Genomic DNA, 27,774 nt, shown 5'->3' on the forward strand with positions numbered 1-27,774 from the left:
TATAAAGGCTCGCTGCCGTGGGGCGGCATGGCCACACCCTAGGCTAATTGAATGAGAGAGGAGAGTACTCGACTCGTGCCTATGCACTCTTTTATCGTTGCAGCATCTATGCGCTTCATCTTAATTACTTTTTTCGTCACAATCTAATCCTAAACAGGAGGTAAACAGTTGGCGTCTTAAGATGTGCAGAAAAAAACTTATAAATGATATGTCATCGAAGTGATTAACCCGTGCGAAAATTCTGAATGATTTGCAAGTTTTATTTTTATTTTCGCTTCCCGAAGACACAGTTAATTAAAACTAGTTTAGAGTTCGTGCCACGTGGATAGTGAATACCAGACGTAGGTATCTACCATATGTCTATGACATGTCTGGTTATGGTTGAAAGTTTGACCAAAACGGAACTTTCTTCGATTGCGTTGCGTTTTCTTCGTAATGCATTTGCACGCTGAGCAAAACGAAAGTAATTAACAGGATAACAGTTGCACGATAAGGCAAGGTTCGGGGTGAGTTACGATCTAGGCGTAGCCTGAACATACATACTTTCAACTTTGCCTTATGTTAACAAACTTTTAAACTTCCGTGCCAATCGAAAAGTGAACGCGCCGAGTGCAAAGTTTTACCGCGGTGTTCATTAAAACGCGTCTCGCTAATTACTCTCTGGCAATCACAATCACAACTAGCGCGCCGTACCGACTAGCAAAACAATTGCTTCCACTCCTTTCCGTTTCCACCGCCTGCAGTAAGTTCTCCTTGCAAGAAAAACCAAACCAAGACCAAAATAGAATTTCAGATTGAATGTTGAATGTTTTCAATTTTAGCTATACTACGATTGAATTACTGGTAACAAAGGGGTGTTTTGTTTTGCGAAATAAAATGTTTGCGCCGTGTGGCGTTGTGCAAAAAGCGGAAAAAGCATTGCCGTCCGGCGAAGAGAACGAAGCGGAGAGACCCGGAGAGAAAACAGCGAGCGTGATTTTTCAATTTTCAATTCGCTTTACGCGCGCCCCGCGCTTAGCCGCGAACACGAGAGATGTGTGCATACACTCGCCCTATGCTAATTAGGAATAGGATGTATGGCCAGCAGGCAGGAGAGCTAAAAAGAGCATTCGTAGTTTTACTTTTTAAAATACAAAATACAGCACACACAGCGCCGCGCTAACATGCAGCCGAGCGCAAGCCAAGGGTCAGTTTCCTCGCAGTGGATATTTGCAAAAAGAGGAAAGCGCGCATAGAAAGCTGTGTGTAAAACGAACCAATCAGGGTGTTGCACATCAACATCACTTGATAAATTTTAACGATTGTACTTGCATTTTGAATATTTACAAACATCTCGATTTAATACACCCTGTATAAATTAAACATGCCTACTGCGTGCGGGAGAGTCCGCAAAAGGGTTGCCGGACAAAAAGTTGGCAAAACTAAAAAAACATCTCTTTCACGTTTGATGTAGCAATGAACAAGTTTCTACGCGCTGATCATATATAGGTACACCCCTTCTGGATTCAATATATTTCTTATTTTAGAATTATCCAATTTTTAGTTGCATCACAACACTACTAGAGTCTTGATTGGCAGCGAAAACAGCAAAGCGGTAAACGGTGCAGATTGTTAATAACCGACAATCGATACACCCTTGGAAAGAGCTGGGACTCTCGCAGGCGCATAATCTGCGGTCGTGTGAGCAAATATTGCTGTACTGTGAGGTGAACACAACGTCGCGCTCCGCGGAGGGCTTAGACGACACGCGCACAATGACGCTGAATGCACACTAATAGGCAGCCCATTTCGCATGCTTAAGCGGCGGATATGCAAGCGAACAAACAAACTTGCCACACATCCGAAATCAAACACAACTACGCACACATATGTGTTCATATATACTCAAAACTGGCCTAAATACTTAGAAATATATATTTTTACATGCATGAAAAACATAAATTGCTTACACTTGTCTAGTGATACTTTAATAAAACGACGCACGTATTATTAGGAAGTGACTAACGTCGTCGTGCTTCGTCTAATTGCTGAAATTCATTATACGACGCGCGCGTATGATTGTTGTGGGAAAATGTGATTCGCTTTCCACGCGGAGCGCGCGCGCATACACGTTATTAAATTTATCTCATGCTGACACACTCAAATATTAGACTCGGAGTAAACTCGAGTGTGTTCTGGACGTCTTTAATCTTTAATGATCTTCTCTCGCGCCTTGACGCTTTATAATTTAGTGGTTCGGGCGCATAAAGCGCGCTTGAAAGGCGTGACGGTGGAAATAAAACGCGGCGGTTACATTTCTTAATAATGTCTTAATGACGAACGCGCGCGCGATCGTAAGCTGGGGTTCTTTCTGATTCATTCCGAGTTTTATTCCATTCGAAGGAATTTCGCGCTAATGCGATATTCATTTGCATCCCCGGCGCGCATCGCGCCGCTTGTTCAAGGAGAGAGCATACCTACACGAAGAAAGGGAAGAGAAAGCGACCGCGGGTTTCTTTGCCGAAAGGGTTTCGAGTGTTGCCGAGCGAGATGGCGGATATTGTGCGCATAGCACAATTGTAATTATATGAATCTGGTGCATGAAGCGATGCAGTTGGCTTGCATCTCCCAAGACAAGACACGAGAGACGCGGTGAGAGAGCGAGAGGCGGGATGATTTCGAAGTGAAGTGATGTAAAAAGTTAGCGCGCTAGAGGAAAAAGAGTTGGCTGAGACCGAAGGAGGTAGAAGGAGGTGATGCAGGCGCTCCTAACCTGCCTCACACCACGCCGCCTCCGTGTGCGGCCTTTCGTTCGACTCTCCCGCTTCGTATTGATCTCACAGCTTCGCTCGGAATGCAGTTCGCGTTTTTCCCTATCGCCGCTGAGACAAGAGCGAAACCAACCTGCTAGATTGGATATGCATCGATGTGCGAGATCGTGGTCATGAGTCACTGCCCGCGCAAATATAAATCAACATGATTGAAATGAGAAACACGGGAAATATTCGCGTTTATCCTGATTACTACTTAGATGCACATGCAGCGCGGAAGAAACGTCTCTTCTATTCTCATAGTTTGCTCGTCAGTATTATTATTGTTTACAATGCGACGTCGAACACATTTCGCTCGACTGCATGCTTCACGAAGTTTCTTTTTGGCTTTATACACAACCCGCTCCTTTGCATATTTCTTCATTATTCCTTGACACTCGATACACCTTGTCGCATACCGTCGAGATTTCTTTCTTCCGGGCATCGATTAAAAACCCGACTACACACTTTTTACGAGGGAGTAATGCAGGCGATACGAGCACTCAGCCCGATAGGGGAAAACGTCCTATGCATATTGCGTGCATCTTTGCGCTCCCAACATTTTTTCAGACGACTTCAGAGACGTAGAAAGAAAGAAGCGCATAGGTGGCAATGGATGCCAGAAGTCTAACAGGACGCTTGCGAGCGCAAAAGGGTTGTGAGTGGATTCGTCAGCAACCTTTTAGGCGAAGAAGTAAAGCATAAAAAACGGAAACGGGGAAAGAATGAATAACAGCATGGGGGGAATTCGTATTCTTATATTCTTATATCTTGAGACTAAAAAAGAAAAAATCCGTTCCGTTAGAATGTTCATATAAGTAGATAAATAAAACGAATAAACAAAATGCTTTTAGTTAGTGATCACTTAATAGCACCACTTTGAACGGTCAGCGATAATAATTAACCCGGAAAAATACCACCCCTGACAAAAAAGTAGGCACATCTCACTTGAATTATTTATGCGTCCAAAGTTAACGAAAAGTTAAAGTGAAACTGTTACAAATTACAGTACTTAACCGCTGAACGCCATAACTACACTTATAATATATTTCGTGTGCAAGTATTTGAGCCTTCAATAGAATCGTGAGGGCGGCAGCGACGAAATCGAGCCCTAAAACGACGCCATGTAATTGAACCCCACACAAAACTACAAGCAGCTATCTATAAAAGTACAGCAAGTACCACCTCGCAAATCCAACTTGATTGTGTGGTAATAAAAACAGTGAAATGTTAACTTGAAATTCATTCCGTAGGTGCTAGCGGGGGAGGAGAAAGCTCGGCGCATGAAAATTAACTATAAAACACGGTTATGTCCTTGGGATGACATGACTTCATCATATTCGCATCCTCGCGGTTTGAAACGACGGCGAAGAGATAAAATGATGATGACGGTTGGAGGACAACAGCAAATAGCAATCGCTTTAAAGCGCTTTCTTTTTAAAAGTCATCCGCTCGACATATAATATATACTTATTTTACGTAGGTAAAAGAAAGTGGTATTACACACACGTGTGCGCGATGTCATAATAAAACACCTCTTGTACGACGGTGCTCAATAAAAAAAGAAATTTCGTTTGCGGGCGGGTGTTAAAGCACAACACTCGTGACATTTCTTTTTTGTCCTTTTCGTAGCTAAGACAATTTGCTGGCCCTTATAAACTTTTCAACGCATACCATCATAAACACACACACAGCCATCCAGCGTGCAATCAAACATAAGTAAATTCGTAAAAAAAAAACTTTTTAAAGCGCAGACATAAAAAGTTATTTATTCGGAAAAGTTGAGAGCGTTTTATATGCAATCACAACGCGTTTAGAATCCACGTTATGCACGTAGAGCAGTAAAATAAAATAAAAACAAGAGGAAGAAGTTGAGGTGGAAAAAAATCACATGAAGAACGGAACCGGAAGGTGACCACAATCAACGTGCCCCATTTCCGGGCAATCACACCTTATTCCGGTTTCGTTCGCTTCCTTGCTAAGCGGTGTTCCGTCGTTCACGCGCAGCTTACGTTACTTTTTCAGCGCGCACGCGTGTGTGGCTAAGCACCGTGCGACGACGCAGTGGCTTTTTTTTGGGTGCGATGCTTTGGCATGAAATTAATAACTAATTGATGGTCAATGCGTGCTTGGACGCGTGTCGCGACACGTGTAATTTTTTTAAACGCTACACAGCGTTACTAATTATTTAAAATTTGACAGGAAGACATGTTTTTCTTGTTGTCATTTCCTCAAGACTTACCTAAGTACTTACAAATTAATCTCAGGTGTATGTTGTTACAATTTTCAAGTCCATAGTCTCAACGTTTAATGAATTTTTTCCTTTGTGTTTGATAATGTGGCTCAGATGTTGTTCGGTTGGCTAATTGTGATTTTCCCTGTATTGTATTGTTACCGCGGTTTCGATTAGCACCATACACCTAGCTCGGAGCTCTGCTCTCGAAGATCAGAATTCAGGATGCATCAACTCTCGTGCCCCGTGCGTGAATGCGTTGCTATACTCAAGGTCCGATCTGCGTGAGATATGCGTCCATTGTGTCTTTACCCCTTGGCGCTTGAGAACCGTGGGTTTCCTTCCGCATCCGCCGTCTTCTCGTATACAATAAGTGTATCACCAGCGCGCCTGTAACAAACCAATCTGAAGTGGTCTCGGAGTGAATGCATGAAGGTGAGCGCTGCGTATTAAGAAGAACAAAACAGCGTGCGATTAATGAAGCGACCGGCATAAATCAACCGAGCACAAATTCTCATACGGGCCCTCGAATTAGCATGTGAACTGTTTTACTTGTACTTACTTGCAAAGCAAATTTAAGAAAAAATTTTTTGCTGTTTGCTTAATTTAAAAGTCATTATAGACACATCGATGCATGACAATAAGTAAATTTACTTTATATTATCCGATATAAAGACAAACACACAATGTACACGCTACAAATGCGTTATAAATTGTCGACAATTCGTTTTTAGCATCGCAATCGCTCGGATCGGATCGATTTAAATGGTGCAATAAAAAGTTCTTGGGTGCGGAGGCAACAAAACAAAACGCGAATGTAAGCCGCCTTATTTATTAAATCAATATCCGTATCGCGGGAGCATATCGGTGCAAGGCGTTAGCGTTTATCTACGAAATTTACCGCAACTTCATTTGCACCTTTATTGCACTTTGGGCGCACTTTAGATTTTAATTTTGTTTGATAAATCGCTAGTCGGCGAAACGTAATGCTGAAGTGTTATCACTTGTAAAATCGGCTGGGTTGGTTTATACGTTTGCTTGTCGTGATATTGGCAATAGCAATGTTTGAATAAATTATGTCTATTTGCGGTCGAATCATGAGCGTGTTTAGGTATTAATAACGTCGCGAGAAACCCTCGTTTGATTCCACGCAGTCGCTGCATCTCCTGCAGGCGGCAGAGTACCTCTCGAGCAGTCTGGTCTTTTGTCTTTTGCACCCTTCTAAGATAGGGGCGAGACGCCTACGTGCTTGCCACGCCGAGGAAGCCACTCCGTCATTAGGAAACCTGCGACTTGCGTGTATCGTGCGCGCCCTTGAAAAAGTATACGAAAAACCCCTGGAAAGGAAGAAATGCGAAATACGCAATGTACAAAATAGGCTTTTATGCAACCACACTCACACACATGCATACAAAGTTGAGTTTAGTTGCTCCCCAATGAGGAAAACGCACCGCACGTCTTGTTTGTAACTTCGTCTGCGCCTGAATCTGTGAATGTTATACGAGTCTCCTTGCGTTAGGAAGCACAAGGCATGAGAAAATCACGCACTAAAGGAAAGGAAGCGGGTCGTAATGAGGAAGCACGATTATAAAAAGAGCGCGCGCTTGCGACTTAGATAAGATACCGGACAAGTTAATCACGTTCGGCGGCGCGCGCGCCGCCGCGTATTGTGTCGCGGGTCGCCTAATTGCTTCGCACAACATTCGTCTCTTTAAAGAGGCCAAATCGTAGCGCGAACGCAAAGTGCACCATCGCGACATTTAGTCGTCCCCCTCACTGCTAAATGCACAAACTTCCTCCTCACATGCGGCGCACAGTCCGGTTAACAGATAGGTGATTAAATCGTATTTATCGTCGGGCTTTTGTGTCACGTCATCAATTCATCACATTGGATCAGTCGGCTTCATAATCACAAGAATCATAATTTTTTGTTTTCTAATTTTGGGCCCGCAACTAATGAGCAATTAGTAAAATTTGCCAAATTCACCAATTTGCCCACCGAAATTAAGCCATTCGAGCGACTAATTACAATCAGCCAAAAATGCGTGTAATTGTCGTCGAAAAAATATGCCTGTAATGAATCTACTACAAAACGTCAACACTGACGTCTTTAAATAACATATCGCTGGCTGGCGATACAACGCCGACCAGACAGGATGTGTTCAGTTAGGGACGATGTAAGCAATGTGACGCTAAGTCATCACTTAAACGACTAATTAGATCATAACGCGTACGCTATTTACGATGAGACTTTAACATGTCACATTTGTCAACACATCAAGTACCTACTTGAAGAGTAACACTACGTACAATATCATTATATTTATTAAATTGTAAGCAAAATATAAATTTTCTTACTTAAAAAATTTACCAAGTTAACAGTTGGGTTTAGAATTAAAGTAAAGTTAATTAGATATGCATTGTCTAACCGAAATGTGTGCTATTATAAAAACCATATGGTTACACGCGACATATGCTTATGTTTCCTTAGTTATTTCGCTTTTGTTTCCGATTCGTACCGATACGACACACGAAACATGAAAATGAAAAAAAAAACGCATTCCATATTGTTCAGGTGTGTTTGCTGCCTACTAAGATAGAGAGATGCGTTTCCGGCACTGGTCAGCGCCTCATCAAAAAGTAGATCGTGTGTGTTGTGTGTCGGCCGGTAGTTACTTCCGTTCCGGCGCGGTCATGCGAGCCGAACACCACCGCGAGCGGCGACGTCGTCGCCTGAAAAGGAACTTTATTGTTTCCCACACATGCATTCGCCGGTGCGATACTCTTAATGAATAAGATTAACATATTGTTCACGGCGTTTCAGGCGTCGTCTGTCATGCGCTTCGTGCTTTATGATAAATAAAATGTAAAGGAGTGCATCCGGTGTGAGAATTTTTTTTATTCGCAAAATTCTCATAAAATGATTTCGGAAATACTGAAAAATGCTGATATACCTAAAAGGGGAGATGTTGATGTTTTTACCTGAAAGACGTTATTTTCGGATGATTTGCAGAAGAAGTTGAGGATAATACCGGCAACCCTAAGATGTGTACGATTCCCACGATATGTTTCTTAAAGGAGGGACTCGCTCGAATGCAAATCTAATTTTTCAAGCTTCTATTGTTAAGGGTCTTCTCTGGAAACTCAGAAACACATTCTAAGTTTCTTATATGTTTACTATAGGAGTTAGTAAAGTAAAACACTCAACATATTTGTAGAATAATCAAATCCGACGTAATATAAAACTTGTAGGTGTATGAAGCTTGTTTTCGGAAAGCGTCGGCAATATTGATATGCGTGATAAGTGAGTTTGCGTGTGTATACGCAATGCGAATCGAACGAAGTGCACGCCCCGCGATAAGAGTCTAATTTCATTTCGTCGATAAGACAGTGCGCGGGCATTACCGACAGATGGTAATTTATTGGTGAGAATTACACTTCCTATGCGCGTACACATCGCTCAAGTGGTGCGGCCATATGGCTGCGTTCAATAAATGTTTTCGGAACAGATAAGAAGATACGCATATCTAATTGGAATATTAACGCCGCTTAATAAGACTTTTGTATTCTTTGTTGTTGTGTTTTTCTTTTGGTGCCTCGAGGTTAAGAAAAATGAGTGGAAATTCAACTAATGATGAGTTAATTAGTCGGCCAATTTCACTTTGTACATTTATCCCGAGGAATGATGAAAATGCGGCGTCCGTCTTCAAGTTTTTTTCGCGTTTGTGAATTTAAAAGTTAAAAGAAGCAGTTTCCTTTTTGAAGATGCAAACAAACGGGGGCGCTTCGTGGAGTTGCGAGCGCAATCTGAAAGAGATTGGATTTGCAAGCGCGCAAAAAAAAAGCGTCCGTTTTCTTCTCGCCCTTTGCGTATTTAATTAGAACTGTAGCTGGTTAGGCATCATTACAATAAGAATGCCTACGTCCGTATCTCTCTGGATAGCGACATATTACTCACCGCCACAGTGCGTTAATATGCGCCAAGTTTTATGCTAATATTTCTGCGTGCGGTTTGGTGTGTGTGTGGACGCAAAGTAGTTGCTTCCTTTTGGCTGTGTATGCGTGAGTGTGTGTTTTGAGTGCGCGTTTGTGTGGGCCGCATATGTAAGCGCACTCGTGCGACGCGAGTACTCCGACCGGCCGCCGCAGATCAACAGTTGTGCCCGTTTGCAATGTGGAGCCGCAGGTGTTCTTAGCTCTCTCGTGCTTCTTCCCCTCTTGCTTGCGCACGCTTTCCTTTAGGGCGCTGGGTTTCGGCCCGGTGCTGTTGCTGTTGTTGCATGTGTGTGCCGTGTGAGTAGGAGAGGAGACCGACCCGACCGGATGTAAAGAATACGTTTTTCCGTTTGCTTCAGGTATTGACATGGGCGACTATTCTTAAGTGGGGGCCACCGCAAAATTCATCTGCCTGGGGCTGCGTAGAGGGGGAACCGGTACGACCAATAACGCTTTAACTTATAATGTCATCGGAGGAGGAGACAGAGTTCGGTTTGTACACAGATAAACTCCTGAAGAAAAGCAAAAGAACCAGACAGCGCGTGGACGCCGGCGAGCCACGCAATAGCTACTCGTCGATACCGAACTTCAGTTCGCGGCCGACCTTCCTCGGCAACGGTAATAGTTTGTACGGCGCGATCTTCACGCAACATCAACAGTTCGGTCTTTTCGGACCGGGTTTCGCGCCGGCGAAAATGTTAAACGAACTGCTCGGCAGACAAAAGGCGCCGGCTTCGACAACGCCGGTGTCACAAGTGGGCCCAGTGGTGGATGGCAACAACACAGAGAGCGAGGATTCGGTGAAGTTCGACGCGGTGATACGGTGCGGTGGCGGTGGTGTTGGTGGCGGTCTAACGGACGGCGGCGGGAGTCCGCCTTCGGGCGAACAGCTCGCTCACCACATGCTGCGCGATATCCTTCAGGGGCGCAAGCACGAATTCCTCGCGCTGGAGCACGACCTGCGCAACGGCGCACAGGATCACAACATCATGAATAACAATAACAACGAACCGAACAAGGCAGACACCGACCGCAGCCAGGACGCCGCGGATGCTGCGGCTGTGGTTGCGATGAAGGAATGCCTAGTGGAGGCGGGTGTCGTGGGCGAGCGCCAGCAGGCGGAGCTGATGGAGGAGGCGCTCAACGGCATGGAGACGGAATCGTTGCCGTCGCCGAAAGTGGAGCCGTCCAGCCCCGCTAAGCCAGAGGATGCGAAGAAGGCGCGCGTGGAAAATATTGTCTCAGGTATGCGCTCCAGCCCAGCGCCGCAGCAGGTAAACGGTTGCAAAAAGCGCAAACTCTACCAGCCACAGCAACACGATAGCAATGCTGACCGATACATCGATGACGAAGAGGAGCTTATGATGGAAGAACCCATCCGGCAGAAGCGCGTTGAGAAGAACGCTCTTAAGTCGCAGCTGCGCACAATGCAGGAACAGCTCGCCGAGATGCAGCAGAAGTACGTGCAGCTGTGTACCCGCATGGACCAGGGATCAGAAGAGAGTCAGGAGATCGAGGAGTTACCTAGCGATAGTGAGCAGAGCAAAAGATCGGCGCCCGCGTCGCCAGTGCCGTCAGTAACGACGCCAACCACGACGCAGCCGCCAACGTTGGCGCAGCAGGTGAGCAAATTGAAGATTAGTCCTCCGGGTGGCCGGCCGTTTCACAACGGTCTGCTGCATGAAAACCCACACCTTAGCAATGCCGCCGCCATGTATTTGGGCGTTAGTCACAAACTGATGCTGGAGCAAGAGGCACGTATGGTCAAGGAGGCGGCAGCCGCCGCTTCAATGGCCGAGTCGCAGTCTCATGCCAGCCAACAAGTTCCTCATCCGACCAACAACCACCACCACAGCCACCATCATCAACAGCCGCATCATCCGCATCACCATTCGCAGAAACCCGAGAACTTTGCTGATCGGCTATCAATGATGCGCAACATGACGACACCCACTGGAACCGACCTCGAGGGCCTCGCTGATGCTCTCAAATCCGAGATTACCGCTTCCTTGTCGAATCTCATCGATTCGATTGTGACCCGCTTCCTGCATCAGAGACGGTGCAAGAACGACGCGGCCGCCTCGGCGGAGCAGCTCAACAAGGATCTGCTCATGGCGTCTCAGCTGCTCGACCGCAAATCTCCCCGGACCAAGGTAGCCGAACGGCCCAGCGCACCTCCACCATCATCCGCAAATCCTTCAATCGGTGTGGGCGGCGGAGGTAACCCCCATACCGGGAGCATCAGTGGCAGCAACACACAAATGGTAAATGGAAATGGCCCATGCCATCCGATGATGCCTGCGCATCATCATCACATGAATAACATGCACTCCAAACAAACGAGCGATTTGCATATAAGGCCTCCGATGTTTCAGCCGCCCAAGCCGCCGGGCATTAGCCAAGCAGCGCTGTACGCGATGAACCATCCTTTCTGCGTTGCCAAGCAGGAGAACAGCCCCGAGCAGAACGAGGCCCTCAGTCTGGTCGTGGCGCCCAAGAAGAAGCGGCATAAGGTAACCGATACGCGCATTACGCCGCGCACGGTCAGCCGCATTCTCGGCCAGGACGGCATGGGTATGTCTCCGGCGTCGATGGAGCCGAATTCGTGCCCGTCTCCGAGGCCGCCACCACCCTACCATCAACCGCCTCCCATGCTGCCCGTTTCGCTGCCCACCTCAGTGGCCATCCCCAATCCGGGTCTGCACGAATCTCAGGTTTTCTCACCATACAGCCCGTTCTTCCACGGACCGAGCCATGGACACCACATGGCCATGCAGGTACGTCGCGCTCTTTGTTTGTTTGATCTTAATTCTGTACAAATCGTTTTTGTGAACCTTGTGTGAACAGTTACATGGTTATTTGCAACAGGCGTCGTCCTCGCCGCCACGCATGCATAAGATAGAGCGTGATTCGCCGCCGCTGCATCATCCTCCGACGTTACTTCATCCGGCTCTCCTCGCCGCCGCCCAGCACGGCGGATCGCCCGACTACGGCCACATACGCGGCCCCAACGGTGGTATGAGCATGGACGCCGACCGAAACTCCGACTGCAACTCCGGGGACATCTCGTACGACGGAATGCAGCCTACAATATCCTTTTTATACAAAAATAACATTCACGCATCAACACCAATCTTAGCAAACCGTCAAGTCGTTCACTCTACTTTTATTTCATTAATCCGATATAAAAAGGGAACTTGCGGGTTTTCATCAGATCGCTTGAGGTCAAATTCTGTGTCTAACCTTTAAGTCATCGTCGAAACCTTAGATGCGCGCGCTTAAATCCGATTTAAATCAATTTCTACGCCGCGCTGTCCTAGATTACAGACGGAAAATATACCGCGATAAGACGTTTCGATTTCCACGCCAGCCAGTTCAATTTTCCCACCAACATCTACGTAAATAATTAATAACACGAAAGTGTACAGAAAGAAGTCGCGTGCATTATTAATGAATCTGCAGATATATCGTTTTTTATGCGCACTAGACGCGGGTAGATTGAGTCATGAAGGATAGGAAAATAAAGTAACAAAGTAACGAATACCTATCATTAGGTTCGTAACTTTCTGGACACGTTCGACCAACCCAGCATACATATTTAACTCGTTCTTCTTAGCCTTTCTGCGGAACACCTTGTGAGAATAGCGCACGTGACGTAGTGAAGATTACACGATAACTTTGCGAATTTTAAACTTTCATATTACAATCCAGATCAGTTGATTCGCATTGCTAATTTGATCAATTATAGGAAAAAGGAAATTGCCCTCCTTTGCTAACGTTTGCTAATAATCTTGGTGTTGCATTATTATTCATGTACAGCTGACGTTCTTTTTTTCTACGATTATAACTGACATATTTGTGCTGATATTTCCTTAATTCCTGTGAACTCGTCGACTCTGACGCCGATGCATCTGCGAAAAGCCAAGCTGATGTTCTTCTGGGTGCGCTACCCCAGCTCGGCGGTGCTCAAGATGTACTTCCCGGACATTAAGTTTAACAAAAACAACACTGCCCAGCTGGTCAAGTGGTTCTCCAATTTTAGGTGAGTGCTATTATGTTTTTTTATATATTTTTTAATTGCATACAACAGAAACGGAAAGAACAATTGCTATTTTACGATTATCTCATTTGCACATCGTCGGGAGAAAACACGCGGAAAATAATTTTGTTTCTCCGCCGCGTGCGCACACTGAAAAAGCTGTATGTACCATTTTCGCCGGAAGGCTTGTTGTGCATGCGAAGCATATGTGACCGCGCTGCTTGTTGGCAGCAAAATGCAAACTACCTCGGCACAACAAAGCAGTTTTCCACGGCGGGCATTTGAGTGCATGTGCGTGTGTGCACGGTTTCATTTGCGAATAGTTACCTCGTACGCTCGTTTTTTTTTTCAAATGAAAACTGCCGGAAAAGTCTTTTTTATTGCCTTCCTCGGCGCGCGCGCGCGCGCCTCCTGTGCACCTACGCAGCAATCCGCTTCTCATCCCGGCAAGTAAAAGTTGAAAAACGATGCCGGAATACAAACACTCACATACACACATCGTGATCGACTGCAACACTAGAGCTCAGCTCTAATCTGAAGCGCAAAAAAGTTGTGCAGGTTTTCGTCATTGACCACACTGTGTGTAATGCACACATCGGTGTTGCAGTGCTTCGATGAACTTGGGAAATGAGGGAATTTAAATTCGCATGTTTGTCGTGTGTTTTGTTGTGCGACAACGTTTTGTGCAAACAAACCGCGTTGCTTCTCCGCTCGACAATCCGCGAGGCGCGTCGTGTCCAGATGATTGAATTTGTTACGCCCGCAAAATGCACACATCGGGGTAATTCAACACAGACCAAATCAAACAAATTACTAACTATTCATTATACTTTTTTCCCGGGCTCAAATTGGTTGCGTTAAATTTAAATCTGTCAAATAAATATATTTCGAGTCTGGAAAAACTAACAAGATGATATGTAGATGTAAACAAACAAAAAAAATTCTTAATTAATTTTTTTAATTTAAAGAGGCATGCGCGTTTAAAGGTCGCTTTTGCCGTTCTTTTGCTTCGCGTATGAAAATTTACCGGAGAAGCAAATTGCATAATGACTAATTTCATAATTTCCCTATCCCACACACCAGATTTTCTGTATGTGTGGACGACGTGCGCGAATGTGCGACCATCAAAGTTAATTAGATAGACGGGGGCGGCGGCGTTATAGCGCGGGCGCACACACGAAGAAGAAAAACGCGAGCCCACGGGGCGAGCTCGACGTAAAAGAAAAAGGAGTGCACGAGCCGCTCGGCGTCGTTGGTCTCGCACGCTTTTCGCAGATGAAAAAGAAAAAAGAAAAAAACACACGCGGGAACGCCGGGCAGAAGGGAAGAAAAATAAAAACGCCAACTCTACTAATTAGTCTCAAGACCTTAATTAAGTTATTTTTAATTGAGCAGCGGCGTGTATGTGCGCCGCTGTGATGGCGGAACCGGCAGCATTGGCGGCGGCCACGACCTTAGACCTCAGAGATCTGCCGCTCCGGGCGCAGAAGTCTTTGAAAATTACCAACCAGACATTTCACTTTTCTACTCTTTTAATTCTTTCGCATCTTTCGCTGAGTGAAAAGCTTTGCAAGATCAGATGCAACTTAATTAATCTTATATTTGTAATTATAATTCACGTGCGCCTGCGTTGCTCGTCATTTTATCTAGGATTGTTCGCCGTGGTGATTACCGGACATTACTATGTAATTAATTAATGATATAATCTGTGTATAGCTGTGTGCGATATGCATAGAGGGAGCGAAATTCAGTGTGGTGAATGGAGGGAAACGAAACAAGCACTCAAAACGGCTTATTTCCGATTACAATTAGAATTACAATTTACAAATTTGGTTCGCGCACGTTATAAACGTTTTTACGCGTTTCCAACGTTTTAAAATTTTATTTTTTGCAAAAATTTTTATATTTCCCCATATATGGGAATGAAATAAATGATTCCACAAAATTATAGCACCAGGGGTGCCGTATGGCTCCCAGTGAGGGTCGTATCGAGCAATAAGTATTAGAAAACTAGTTGTAACGGTTTTTCGATGCAAGTCGATTGAACATCTGTCCCCTGTGCGCTTCGCGCGTTCCTTACCGTAATCGCCGCACGTCGTCATCCGTCAACGAGTACAGCAAGTACGCGAGGGTTCACGCATTGTTCAAACACAACCATCATATGTGTGTATGTGTGTGTGTGTGTTCTATACTTTACACACACCGCACGCTAGACAGACCCTCGCTCGTAATGAGAACTTATCTTGGTAAATCAAAATCTCTTATTTCAAACTTACTGCGCACACACATTCTAATCATCATATTATGTGCTTTGCTTGATTTATGTTGAATTTTCCGCGGCACATGCCAACACAAAATATGTAATCGCATCGCGGAAGTTGAAAGTGGCTAGCAAAGATGTGATAATTCTTGACTTGTTCGACTCGTGACAGTTACTTCCTTTCGTCGGCTTTATCGCTGCAAACCCGCACATAAATACGTATTATCGTCTCCGCCCGTGCTGCGTCAACTAGTCATTTAAGAAAGTTATTAAAATTTGTGTTAAAAGTTTAAACTCAAACTCAATAACTCAATATTGTAATACTTTTTTCGGGTCTTGGTCGTTTTTATTTTATTTTTCGTTTGTACAGCTTTCTTTTTATCGTCTTATAAGCAGTAAAAGGAAAAGCATTCAATTCATTTTAGAGGCACGTGTAAAACGATACAATGAAGCACGCGTTCCTTACGCGTACAATAAAACACAATGCATGGCAAACGTCTTGAAGACGTTCGGGGAACTACGAAGGGGACGTGATACATGAAAAACGCTCATAAAAACACGCTGCGAGAGACTTGTGGACTTTTGAGGAGGGCAAATCAAAAAGCAGATGTGAATCTTTTGTCATGCGCGCGTAACGTCTCCAAGAAGTTCGTTGCGATCGCATACGGCACCGGGAAGCCGCAAAGAAAGCGCCAAGACGCTCCCCTTCGTGTGACCCTTCGTATTTACATTATTTCGGCAGCAATGACGGTTTGCCCATTTGCAAACTCGCGCGCGCACTAGGACCTAATCTATTGCTGCGCGTACCTGGTTTCACCTTGGCGCTCAATTCAAGGGTTGACTTGCTGATGTGAATATGCTTGGGAACCGCCTTGTTGGTCGCTTCCGAAGGGAAAAGTTACAACTTGCCACACAGCAAGAGTAAGAAAGGGCATTTCTTTGCCGATTTTCACATTTGCTTGTGCTATACATACCAAATCGAGGGTGCAGTGAACTACATGCCGGCTAGAAACTTGTGAATTTTAATTTTAACGGCAGGTGGTACAAGATTATACGTGTACGGTGTGTGCGTTACCTTTGCGACTTACTCGGCGACTCTCTCTTTGTATTTTGTAAGTCGTCGCTGGCACGACGTGCATGCACAATGCGTATGCGGGCTTGAACTCAAACCAGGTTAAAAAGAAATTCGCTCGATTTACAAGTTGTTCCAATTTTTCGGTGGATACAAATCGCCATGAGCAACAGTTGATAAGTAAATAATTTACCAGTTCTAATACGGTATTAATTATGTACGGCCAATTGGCCTATAATTGGTATTTGGGCATACAGGCGTGTGCGAGCGGGCCGGGGTATGACGTGACACCGCAAACGGCGATGCTTCGTGTGTTGTGTGTTGCCGGCTCAATATTGATAGGCGATCGAAAACGCGCACGCAAATGCAGTGTTTAACTCTCTGATCAAGCGACCGGCCGCAAATTATGACAATTACAATTAAATTATATAATTGCGTAATAAAATATCAATTAATAATGCACGCGCTTAATGACTTCACTTTCGATTTCAGCGCGCGCTGCATTACCGATATCGAAATCGAAACTATCCGCAAAACAAATTAATCCAGAGCGACACATGTCGAGTCGTGGTTTGATTTCGTACCGAACAACATACACAACATACAGAAATGCATCTTGTTAGTTGGTGAATTAGTGATGTGCCACGTTGAGTGTCGAGTTTTCTCGCATCGACGACCCGTGACGATTAACAGCTGACGGCTGATTCAACGAGTTAAAGTTGACACGAATCCGCGTACGCTCTTACACCATTTTTTTTTCTCTCGCGCGCGTTGTGTTTCTTCGCAATTCGATTCGTTAATTGCCACTTGCGTACTCCACGTGCTCGACTAGTACGGTGTTGCTGCTGTACGGTGTTTATCGATGTAGACGCAATTACGATACGTTGTCGCGTACGCGTTCGTTGCACGTTGTTCACCTCGAGCGTCGTGATTCGTTCGCGAAGTTACTCCGGGCAGAAGTGCGCCACTCAAAATTAGCAGTTGTTCTTTCCGTTGCGCTACGTCTACGGTAATGCAATTACGCAACGCTGCCTTTTTGCGCGCGTTCGCTTCCATCTATGATTGTTGTTATTTATTCGGTTTTTGTTTTTTCTGCCGCAGGGAGTTCTACTACATCCAAATGGAGAAGTACGCCAGGCAAGCAGTGTCGGAGGGCGCGAAGAACGCCGACGACTTACACGTCGGTGGAGACTCTGAATTGTACCGCGTGCTCAATCTGCACTACAACAGAAATAATCACATCGAGGTATGGGGCCCACAGGTTCGTGGCTTCCTTTTCCATTGCGAAAGGACCATGGCAATTATTACAATCCCACTCTTATTCTCGCCTAACAAACCGTACATTCGTTTAATTAACACATCCAAACAACACCAGACACCACCGCATGTCAGTTTATATCTAACAAAATCAACGTACAATAAGATTGGGGATGTATAATCATGCCTTGAATGTTGTAACACGTTGCATCTTAATGTATTTCTTCTGTCCTGTCTTGTCTTGTCTTATAATATTATATTTATGGTTGGCAAATGAAACTAATAATTTGAATGTTTAAAGGTGCCGTCAAATTTCCGCTTTGTTGTGGAGCAAACGTTGCGCGAATTCTTTAAGGCGATCCAGGAAGGCAGGGATACGGAACAATCGTGGAAGAAGTCGATATACAAGATCATCTCACGAATGGACGATCCAGTGCCCGAGTACTTCAAATCGCCCAACTTCCTGGAGCAGCTCGAGTGACCGGCGCCGGCCGGCATGCATTGCACGGAGGCGCTGCCCAACGGTAACGATATCGCCATTTGGTAACGCGCGTTACCAATCCACACACACACACACGAACACACATCAACTGCAACAGGGAAAAAGAAGCCACCAACAACACGAAAAACATAAGGTATCGTCATCGTTGGCTAACAACGCATCGCGCAACTAATTATTAACATATTTAGAAATAACAAACAACAAAATGATAACTGAAGATCACACACATAACAAAGCGGCGGCGGCTTGTAACCAGAGCTACATGCCGCCATGACCGCCATCGCTTAACATAATATTATTGAGAATGAAAAAATCCAACGAATCGGTGACGCATGGTGCGTAAGTTTATTAAAAATTTAAATTAAAAATGAAAAAGAAGCAAAAAAATGAAGCTGTCAACGTTTTATTGTTTATATATAATAATATTAATATAATATATATTAGAAAGAGTGAAAATGAGTAAAAGAAAGAGAGTACTAAAATGATATTTGGAGAAAGCCGTTCTGAATCGCGATGGGCAACGCTGTGCGCGTTTGTTCCGGGCGATTTCAGCGGTGTTGTTGAAAATTGTGTTAGGTTGACAGTTTGATTGCGTACGAAAATTGCACAAAACTAAGCAGAAGTGAAGCATAACAATTGATGCAAGAAACAAGTAATAAATAACAAAAAGACTATTGTTAATTACTAAATATCTCCGCCTCAGGCTAAAGCGTTCGTCGCGACGAACAGTGAATTACAAAATTAAGGTGAAAACAAAACAAAAAAAAAAAACAAGAAAAGCGTGAACTAAACGAATAATTATAAATATAATCAATCATGTCGCGCGCACGCACGCGCGATCGATTATAAAATAGTTAATCATTGAATCATTTTACCTGATATCTTATTATAAATAATTACTAAATAACCGGATATTTAAAAATTTATATCGGACGAGAAAACGGGAAAAGCTAACCAAGTATTTATTATTCATAATTGCATTAATTGATAATTACGGAGCTAAAACGAGGTGAAGATGGGATAAAATAGATACAAACATTTGTTTTTGTACGTAAGCGAGCTATCAGATACGGTCAAAGTACAATCTGCACGATTACGTTGTGTCTATTTTCTCTTTAGTTGGATTCTTTGTTTCATTTTTAACGGAACTCTCCACATCAAATATTTGTGTTTCCGATTCGATACACTTTCGCGATGGGACAGCAAAGAGCACCGCCATGTCAATCAGGACATGCATGTACATACAAGTGTATATATTATTACTTAGTTAATAGCCTAATTTATATTGAAGTATTATTTGTACCACGATTAATTAACCAAAGTTGATTATTACACAGCTAGTCCATTTGCGCTCGAATGTCTCCATTTCATGAATCGATAATGATTGCGTTTTGGGGACATTCGATCTGTAAAGTCACCTTGCGTGGATAGCACCACGCATGTCTTACTCTTTTTGAGTGAGACATGCGTTGTCCTGCTGCGTATGCGTACTTGCCCACACGATTCGAATCAGATTCGATCGATGTTTTTATATTATACGTTGTATTACGTTGGCATGCCCTTTATGTTAAGTTATTTATGTTTATTTTGTACATTTCCACATTCTAATATTGTATTTTTATTGTAGTAAAAGAAAAAAAGGCTAGTTGCTAATTAGTTTAATCGGGATGCCTGCATAATATATGTTTTTAGTTAATTTTAAGTTAATCTTACGTTCACGAGCACTGTTTTATTTTATTTTCGGAAAGGAGCGGCCATTGTAGTCCACCTTTGTACACCGTGTGAGGCAACTAGTCAATTATTTAATTTAAATGGAAAAAAACATCATCACGTACAATCATGAATGAAAATATAATTGATTTTATTTTATTTTTTTATTATGTGCCGTTATGTCCTTGTCCTTGTTATGTTTTATGTTTATGTTTGGGTATGTTACTTTGTTGTACCAGTATGTTACTGCAAATCGGATGCAACCATCGCGAATCTTATTGTAAAGAAACACTTCAGAACGGTTTAATTTCGAATGCAATAGTGAAATGAACCTCAATGTTTCATGCGCGTGTGTGATTGGCAAAACTAGCGTTCTTGCAGTTTTTCACGACCGGTCCACAACCGGACCGGGCGCAAATTGTGATTTTCCTGTTCCTAAAACAAAAAAAACAACACTATTAAAATTACGAGACGAATGCCACAAACCTGTGCGCATTGCGAGTTGCATACTAACTGCCGAAATTATAAGACTGCCATTCATTTACGAATAAATTCGATTTTGAGTTACGTCGCTTCGTGAGCACTTCGGTTGCGTTATCAAAATTAATGTGTTTGGATTTCTGAAGATCTTTTCGTTGCGTTTCCGTTTTGCAATGCACGCCATGTTTGCCAATTTCACATGATGTTATCAGCGGTGAGCGTACACTTCAAATCACTTTTAAAAGAAATATACTTAATAAAAATACAGTTAATCAAAGTAAAATACATATTACGGTGGTGTAAATAATATGAATTAAGCTTTTCTCAAAATGCAATAGGTACTTGCGTGTGAAATACGTCAGCATGTAGTTGATATAGCATTTTGCACATATTGGATGTTAATTTTACGAAATAATACTGATAGTCTTTTTCACTGTGTGCGCACCGCCTGATTAACTTATTAAGTTGGAACACTGAGGTATATTAACGCTATAATCACATCAATATTATGATTACAAAAAATGGAAGTACTTAAAAAAAGTTAGCAGCAGATTAATACAGAAGCAGCATAACTCCTTGCAGATTAAACTTGGCTATAAAATAGGTTTTTTAGTAATAATAACTGAGAAGTCAGCAGCAACGCCCACGTGTCACAAATTACAGAATAATCTCAATAGTTTACGGATATAACTCTCGGCAATAGATAACGCATTCATGCAGGCACCGGTCACATTAAACCAGAACTACAATAACGGATAATCATCAACTTATGACTCAACTGAAACAATAGATAACAATAATCAATGACAGAACTAAACAGTATAAAAACAGTATCAAGTGATTGTTGCATTTGTTTCATGTATGAAAACTCCAAAAGGTTTTTTTAACATGAGATGTTGCAACAATTCCTAAACACTTCTTAATTATTATTATAATAATTAATCTGTGCAACAGACACACACAAGACCTCAAAAATATACGGTTGGTTTTGACAATTCACAATCGATAAACAATTTTTCCGAGTAAACGAAACAGTTTATCACAATTATCGCCGCGCTAATAACAATAGAACACAGAAAATACAAAAAACCGACTTATAATTATCGTAACATAGACAAACAAGAGAATAAATAAACCAAATATACCCCGAGAAACAGATAGGCGCGGGACAAGCCCGCACCGTCTCAGCAAACTAAACAGGATACAATTATTAATTGATTCACATCAGATTGATTGATCACAGATCGATTAGAGGACTACCACCGGCGTGTCGCGTTTAAGTTCTAATATGAGAAAACGAACCGAAAAGTCAAAATATTAATGGCGCACGCACGGTGCACAACCTGTCAAGCGCAGCGGCAAATTGTCGAAATGTATAGCATTTTATCACAATGCGACAATTTGCTAGAAGTATGCGACCACAGATGAATTCAGAAAATGTCCGCCTAGGCGTGTCGGAGATGGCCGCCTAGCGGATAGCGGAGGAATTACATTGCTTTCTGGATGAGACTGTAAGAAGTAATTTTTGAGGTCAATCCGAGCAGATTCCGACCCTGTTTTATTGAAAGCAGGGTTCAAGCAACAGTATAGGCGTAAATCAGTAGACCCCCCCAAAACTAACATACAAGCTCCCCCTACACACGCCGCCACTGCAGCAGGCACCACACATGGATAAGTACATGGTTTTTGGGTCCGTTTCTTGAATAATCGCCACCCACAATGTTTACACATTCACACCCATTAATATAATTAGTATTTACCCATTTTCGAGACTAATAATGCAATGTTTAATGTAAGTTTTTCATTTCTTTCTCTATTCCCGAGACCGACCGTAATCGGTGATATTTCTCGAACACATTGTATATCGTATCGTAAGAGACAAACAACATTTTGGCCGTTTTTTCATGACATAATGACAAGTATGTATTCTATTCAACGAAGTTATATCAGTTCTAACGTCACAATTTTCGGTTGTGCTTTTGCGTTTTGCAACAAGTTTGGTTTTAAATATGCACACACATTCGGTAAAATAACACGACGCACGCACACCGCGCTTGCGCATGCGCAGCTCACCAGTGCCGCACATGCGCCCCATTCTTGCCCGGCATTGAGCGTGCGGCGTGTTGTCGTTTTCTACAGGGCGACTTCGAACTACAAGTCGTCGCGATATTTTGCAGGTTTGAAAAAATAATAACAATTCAATCAACAACTCTCAACATGTCGACACGAAAAGCAAGTGAGGAACTTATTCAACTCAGAACACTAAAAATGGCAAATGCGTTTTGAAACACTGTTCGGATTAAAGCTAAAATAAACGTTTAGGTCACCGGTTCAAAAACGATTTGATGAAAAACGATGAAACAAAAATGAGCAAAAAAATATCACGAAAAAAGTACAAGCTTATTTTAAGCACCTCTGCGCCTTAAAATTTTAAATGATGAAGAAAAAAATGATGATGAAAATAAAAAAAATTCGAAGCAAAAAATGATATGAGTGTGTATAAACCAAAATCTGCCTTATTCTATTTTCTTATGACGAAAAAAATCTCCTACCGTTATAGCGCAATTATTTGCTAGTGTATATCGTTCTTGATCACCACATTTAAACACACAAGTAAAACAACAAAAGCAACATTTATGGAAATTCACAAACATTAAAGGAAAAAAGCAAACGTAAGAAAACCCTTTCAACAAGAATTGATAGAAACAAAAGTATCATTACTCTATTAAATCACAAAACAAGCAAAAGTAAAAAAACACCGACAATTTTTATCTACTTTCCAGTAAAAGAAATTAAGTATCAAACTAATCTCTAGTCCAAATATGTACTAACATAGCATTTTGTGTGAGTTGTAGTATACATGTACAATTGTTGGTAATCCAAAGCAAAAGCAAAAAAGAAAAAAATCATAATAATTGGTAAAATGCATAAAAATAAAACGAATCGGGTGCCTCCGTTTCAGTTTGATGTTTTTGGTTTCATCTTCAGTTTCAAAATCAAACAATAAATTAGTTCGCAATGCACGCGGTGTTAACCGTCACCATTAAGTTACAGGAATAATACGCAACCAAACGTACACCACGTACGATTTATACGAGTTCAGTTCGAAAGCAGTCTGATTTTCAACAACGTAACTCACAGTAATAATCATAATCTATAACATGTTAACGTAGGCAACCAAAACTACAAAACGCCAGATAAAAAATAAGAAAAGGCAGTCGATTGATGCAATCGCATCGATTACACACACACAAAATCACTTCAAATGCGCGGTGATGTTGATTGCATCGGTCGATCTGGCCGCACACACGAGACGCACCACACACACACAGCCGATGATATGACCGCCGATGACTTAGTGCATCCTACAAACTAAGATAAACCAAACAATTCCCTTATATCAATATGTATAACGTAATAATAAGCATGCAGTATGATGACGACGATGCAGCAACTCTAGCGCCGTCGCGCTATGCAACCCAAACGACTCTGTCTCCAAAATGAATAATTTCGTTGATTGCATATAATATATAAAGAAACTAAAGCAACCACAAAACGTTAGTTTGCGATGGGATTCACGCGCGGGGCCGTTCTCAATTTTGAAATAGTCATAACCATTCTCAGCCATACGAAAATCAGCAGCAATAGTTCAAATGAATATGAAGGCAAAAACCAAAAAAATATCTCCAGCAGTTTAAACTGAGCAAAACTTTTAAGTAAAACAAAACGGAAGGAAACGAACGAAACCAGCAAAATTTTCCTCAAAATCATGTGAAAAATTCAGGGCGCTGTGTGGTGTGTTGCATACGCCACGCAGGCCTGCGACGAGCTTTTGGGACGTTTTTTCTCTTTCGCATCCAGAAAATTTTCAAAAATAACCGGCAAAAAACATTCATTCAGAAAATTTCACACTGGGCCAATTCGTCCGTCAAAAAAGTGCCTTCAAAGTTGTTTTTACGAATAAATATGAATAAAATGTGAAAAAAAGATGATGAATAACGCGATGAAATTTTTTACAAATTTTAAAAACGTTTAAGAATCTCTAAATGAAAAATAAGAAAAAAAAAGGGCCCTAAATAGACACTGGCTAGCCCAACCAAAACGGCCCCGGGCGTTACGCTCGCCCAGCGAGATGAATCCAACCATCGATTGTACGTTAAGATTCAGTTAGACGAATAATGGGGCACTCGATATAATAATACTAATACTAATAATAATACTACATTTAATATTAATACGCATTAAGGTTATTTCGTAAATATTATATTGTTATAACGCTAAGGACAGGTCGGAACCGGTGCATCCACTTTTTTTCGCGGTCGGTCGCTCGCATCCAGAGGGCGCGCGCCGCTCAAGCGCTACCCGAATACACGCGACGAGGCACACCGCCATCTAGCGGGCGGCCGACCGGCCGGCGAAGGCCACTACTATTTGTGGTATATAGTAACTTTGAATTAGTCGTAGCATAATAAAGCATAAACAGATTGAATGGTTTCAGTTAAGAATTGAAGAATTGTAAAACAATACGAATATCACGTACGGCCGTACTGGCAGTGTACGCGACCCACTGTACGCGAAACGGACACATCGTGCAAATGCAGAAAAATGAAGCAGTAAAGTAAAATCTAAACATCTCTATGTTATTTAAGAAACACAGTTTACGTTTAACATTTACGCTGTTACATTTGTTATTTGTTATTATGACTCCCCTACCCCCCTACCCCCCGCGAAAAGCAGATTGATTCGAATGCAAGTCGTCCTTGTACTACTTACAACATTTGTCGGCCGGCGCAACCGGTCGACACATACGATAGCAGTAAGCAAACGCGATGCAAACGCGAAGCATGACAAGATGGCCCAGCGTGCCATTCGTGATACGTAAACTTCAACTTGTATAATTTACACATAAATGACATAAGAATAAGGTGAATCTAGGGACAATTGCAAAGCTAACTATAAGTTACCACTAAGTTTAAGTGTTATACCATAAATACCGCAATAGCAATACAGACTACAATAGTATAAACAAACCAATCGCGCGTGCGGTCTCGTGCGCCGCGCGACTCATCAGAGATAAACATAAATGGATATTTTGTAATGCAACCACAAATGCCGATTACCCGTTTTTTAAACTACAATGAACTAACAATTATTGATTATACGGTTTTACTACGAAGTATTTTATAATTAGTGTGGTGAGACGTTTATATATTTTAACAAACGTGAGCCGTGAACATAAACATAATTGCAATAGTAAGCGACCTTATACATACACAAACTTGTATTTATATTGTAAATACACATCAAACAATAGCCGGTTAAACACAGGATGAACGCACAACTCTTTCGGACGCGAGTCACATGACCGATTTTCAACCAGCCTACCATGAGCAAATTCGAAATTTACCGATATACAGTAAACCAAGACAAACAATCAATCAAAACAGCAGCCCGTCGATATAATATAATTAAGGACAGTTTTTTCTTCTCCTCTCCGGCAGCCCAGCGCGTTACGCATTGTTTCTATTATGATGAGGTTCCGTTTATAAGTGCAATATAATCGTTTGGTTCTTAATCGGAGGTAGCGACGCATCGAATCAGTCTGCCCAAAAAATATGTAATGCAAGACGACGAAACGCCCAGGTATTACGTTTTTTTTCTATCTTTCCTTCTTTCTTCCCGCATGGTTTCCCGCCCGCATTATTTATCTACTCACGCATACACAACAACTGACGACTCAACATATACGAATGGTCTTCCTCTTTCTATTTCTCGACAAACACATCAACAGGACAGCAAAGCAAAACCAGATTAATAAAATCAATAGTTTCAGCAGAAAAGTTTCACTTTTTGTAATTTTCAGTCAATCGAAAGCAACTCGCGAACAAAAAAACAATGGTATTCCAAGGACGCGCTTTTACTATTTTCAAATTCAGCATGAATAAAACAAGTCAAGGCAAAACTAAAGCTAAAAGTTTTTCAGTTGAAAAGTTGATCGCAAGAGCAATTTTTCCAACACTTTTTAGTGTAATACGTTTTTTAGGTGAAGGGATGAAGGCTTCGTCTTACGCCCGTGTGACGCAAGACAAAGCGTTAAAAAGTAAATTTAAAAGTTTTTAAATTAACCACTAAAAATATATGTATATCTATATTAATATAAATTTATTACGAAAACAAAAAAGGAAACTATATAAAAATGATTATAGAAAATAATCGAAGAAAAATTCTTTCAAAATGAAGAAGAAACGAAAAGATATTAAATGAACATACAAATGTTAATAATTCTTTGGCAAGTCTAAATTTCCGGAAATGCGGCTGCAATACTGCTCGCATGGATATTCGAAACTGTAAAATTTCCCACAATTTGGCACAAGTTACACACAAACGAATTTTGGTCTAAATTTCACCAACGACTCGACGCTTGACGAGCTTTCAAAAAGCTCCAAGTATGTAAATTTTATCGTTCGATAAACGAAGAAATGCACAAAACGGCGCATGGTCGGTGTCTTTTGGCCCTACATTACCGACCTACGCTCTGCAATATGGCGCTCCTCATACACATAATATTTTTGAATTTTTTTGTACAAACAAAAGTGAATAATTATAGGTGTTATCGATATATTTATTGAAAATGAGATGCGGACGAGGATGGAAACAAATTAAAGAAATTATATATTTATGAATTTGAAATTATGGCTTATAAAATTGTATCAATTTTGTACTGTATTCCTAAAACTAAAAAATTATAATTATACTATGTACACTAAAAAGTAATGCGATACTATGTAATTATACAAAATTTGAGTGATTGAGGCGTATTTAAAAGATGATGGCAAAAAACCTTGCAACTTGTGATAATGTTAAAAGCATGACATTGTTGCATCGAATAATAATAAAAAACAAATGACTACTATTTATATTATGTAATAATATTGTAAAAGATGGAAATTATTGTAAAAATGATATATTTAGGAAACTATATATTGCATATGTATCTTTAAAAATGGTTGACTTTTACGTTTGGGAGCGCCATCTCATTTTTGGTAGTTACGAAGAAGTTGTGTAAACAAGTCGCACAAAGCTCGAGTCGTTGTAAAACAAATGTATAACATTTAAAAACAAAAAAGAAAATTGGTCTTATGATGATCTTCAGAGAGACGATCCAGTGGTTAATTGTCGAGAATAGTCTCTGGTTGTCATTTTGCCGCCACAGCCTATCAAAAACTGATGATTAGGCTTTGTTTATATGAGTATATATAAACGCAAAAATGATAAGATGTAATAACACAACAAAACCAGTAATATTTAATTAAGGTTAGGCGTCGATAGGGAATCGAATAAGATTGTATATTTAGTACAAAACAAAAAACACGTACGCACGTGAATGAATAAAATTTAAGAGAAACAACACGTGGTGAAAATAATTTTAAATGAAC

General features: G+C 41.9%; 1 protein-coding gene across 9 annotated transcripts in view; it reads left to right on the forward strand.

Annotated features, from left to right (window-relative positions):
* The window catches only part of LOC135801823 (homeobox protein prospero-like), a 40,457-nt gene extending 20,440 nt beyond the window's left edge, over positions 1 to 20,017 (forward strand). For 4 of the 9 annotated variants that reach the window (XM_065315341.1, XM_065315339.1, XM_065315343.1 and 1 more), the window contains exons 3-7: positions 9,378 to 11,795; positions 11,866 to 12,108; positions 12,906 to 13,060; positions 17,491 to 17,650; positions 17,948 to 20,017. In XM_065315341.1, the coding sequence (XP_065171413.1) occupies positions 9,483 to 11,795; positions 11,866 to 12,108; positions 12,906 to 13,060; positions 17,491 to 17,650; positions 17,948 to 18,127 (3,051 nt within the window). In that variant the 5' untranslated portion in view covers positions 9,378 to 9,482 and the 3' untranslated portion in view covers positions 18,128 to 20,017. Of the gene's footprint in view, positions 1 to 9,170; positions 9,209 to 9,377; positions 11,796 to 11,865; positions 12,109 to 12,905; positions 13,061 to 17,490; positions 17,651 to 17,947 lie in introns of those variants that run through there. The other 5 variants (XM_065315348.1, XM_065315344.1, XM_065315345.1 and 2 more) reach the window with 5 other exon arrangements.
* Positions 20,018 to 27,774: the final 7,757 nt, after the last annotated feature.

The sequence above is a fragment of the Atheta coriaria genome, unplaced genomic scaffold (genome assembly GCF_025399875.1).
Source record: "Atheta coriaria isolate IRGN ID8LTWV9N9 unplaced genomic scaffold, Caltech_Dcor_3.1 hic_scaffold_13_pilon, whole genome shotgun sequence".
NCBI classification, from domain to species: Eukaryota; Metazoa; Arthropoda; class Insecta; order Coleoptera; family Staphylinidae; genus Dalotia; species Dalotia coriaria.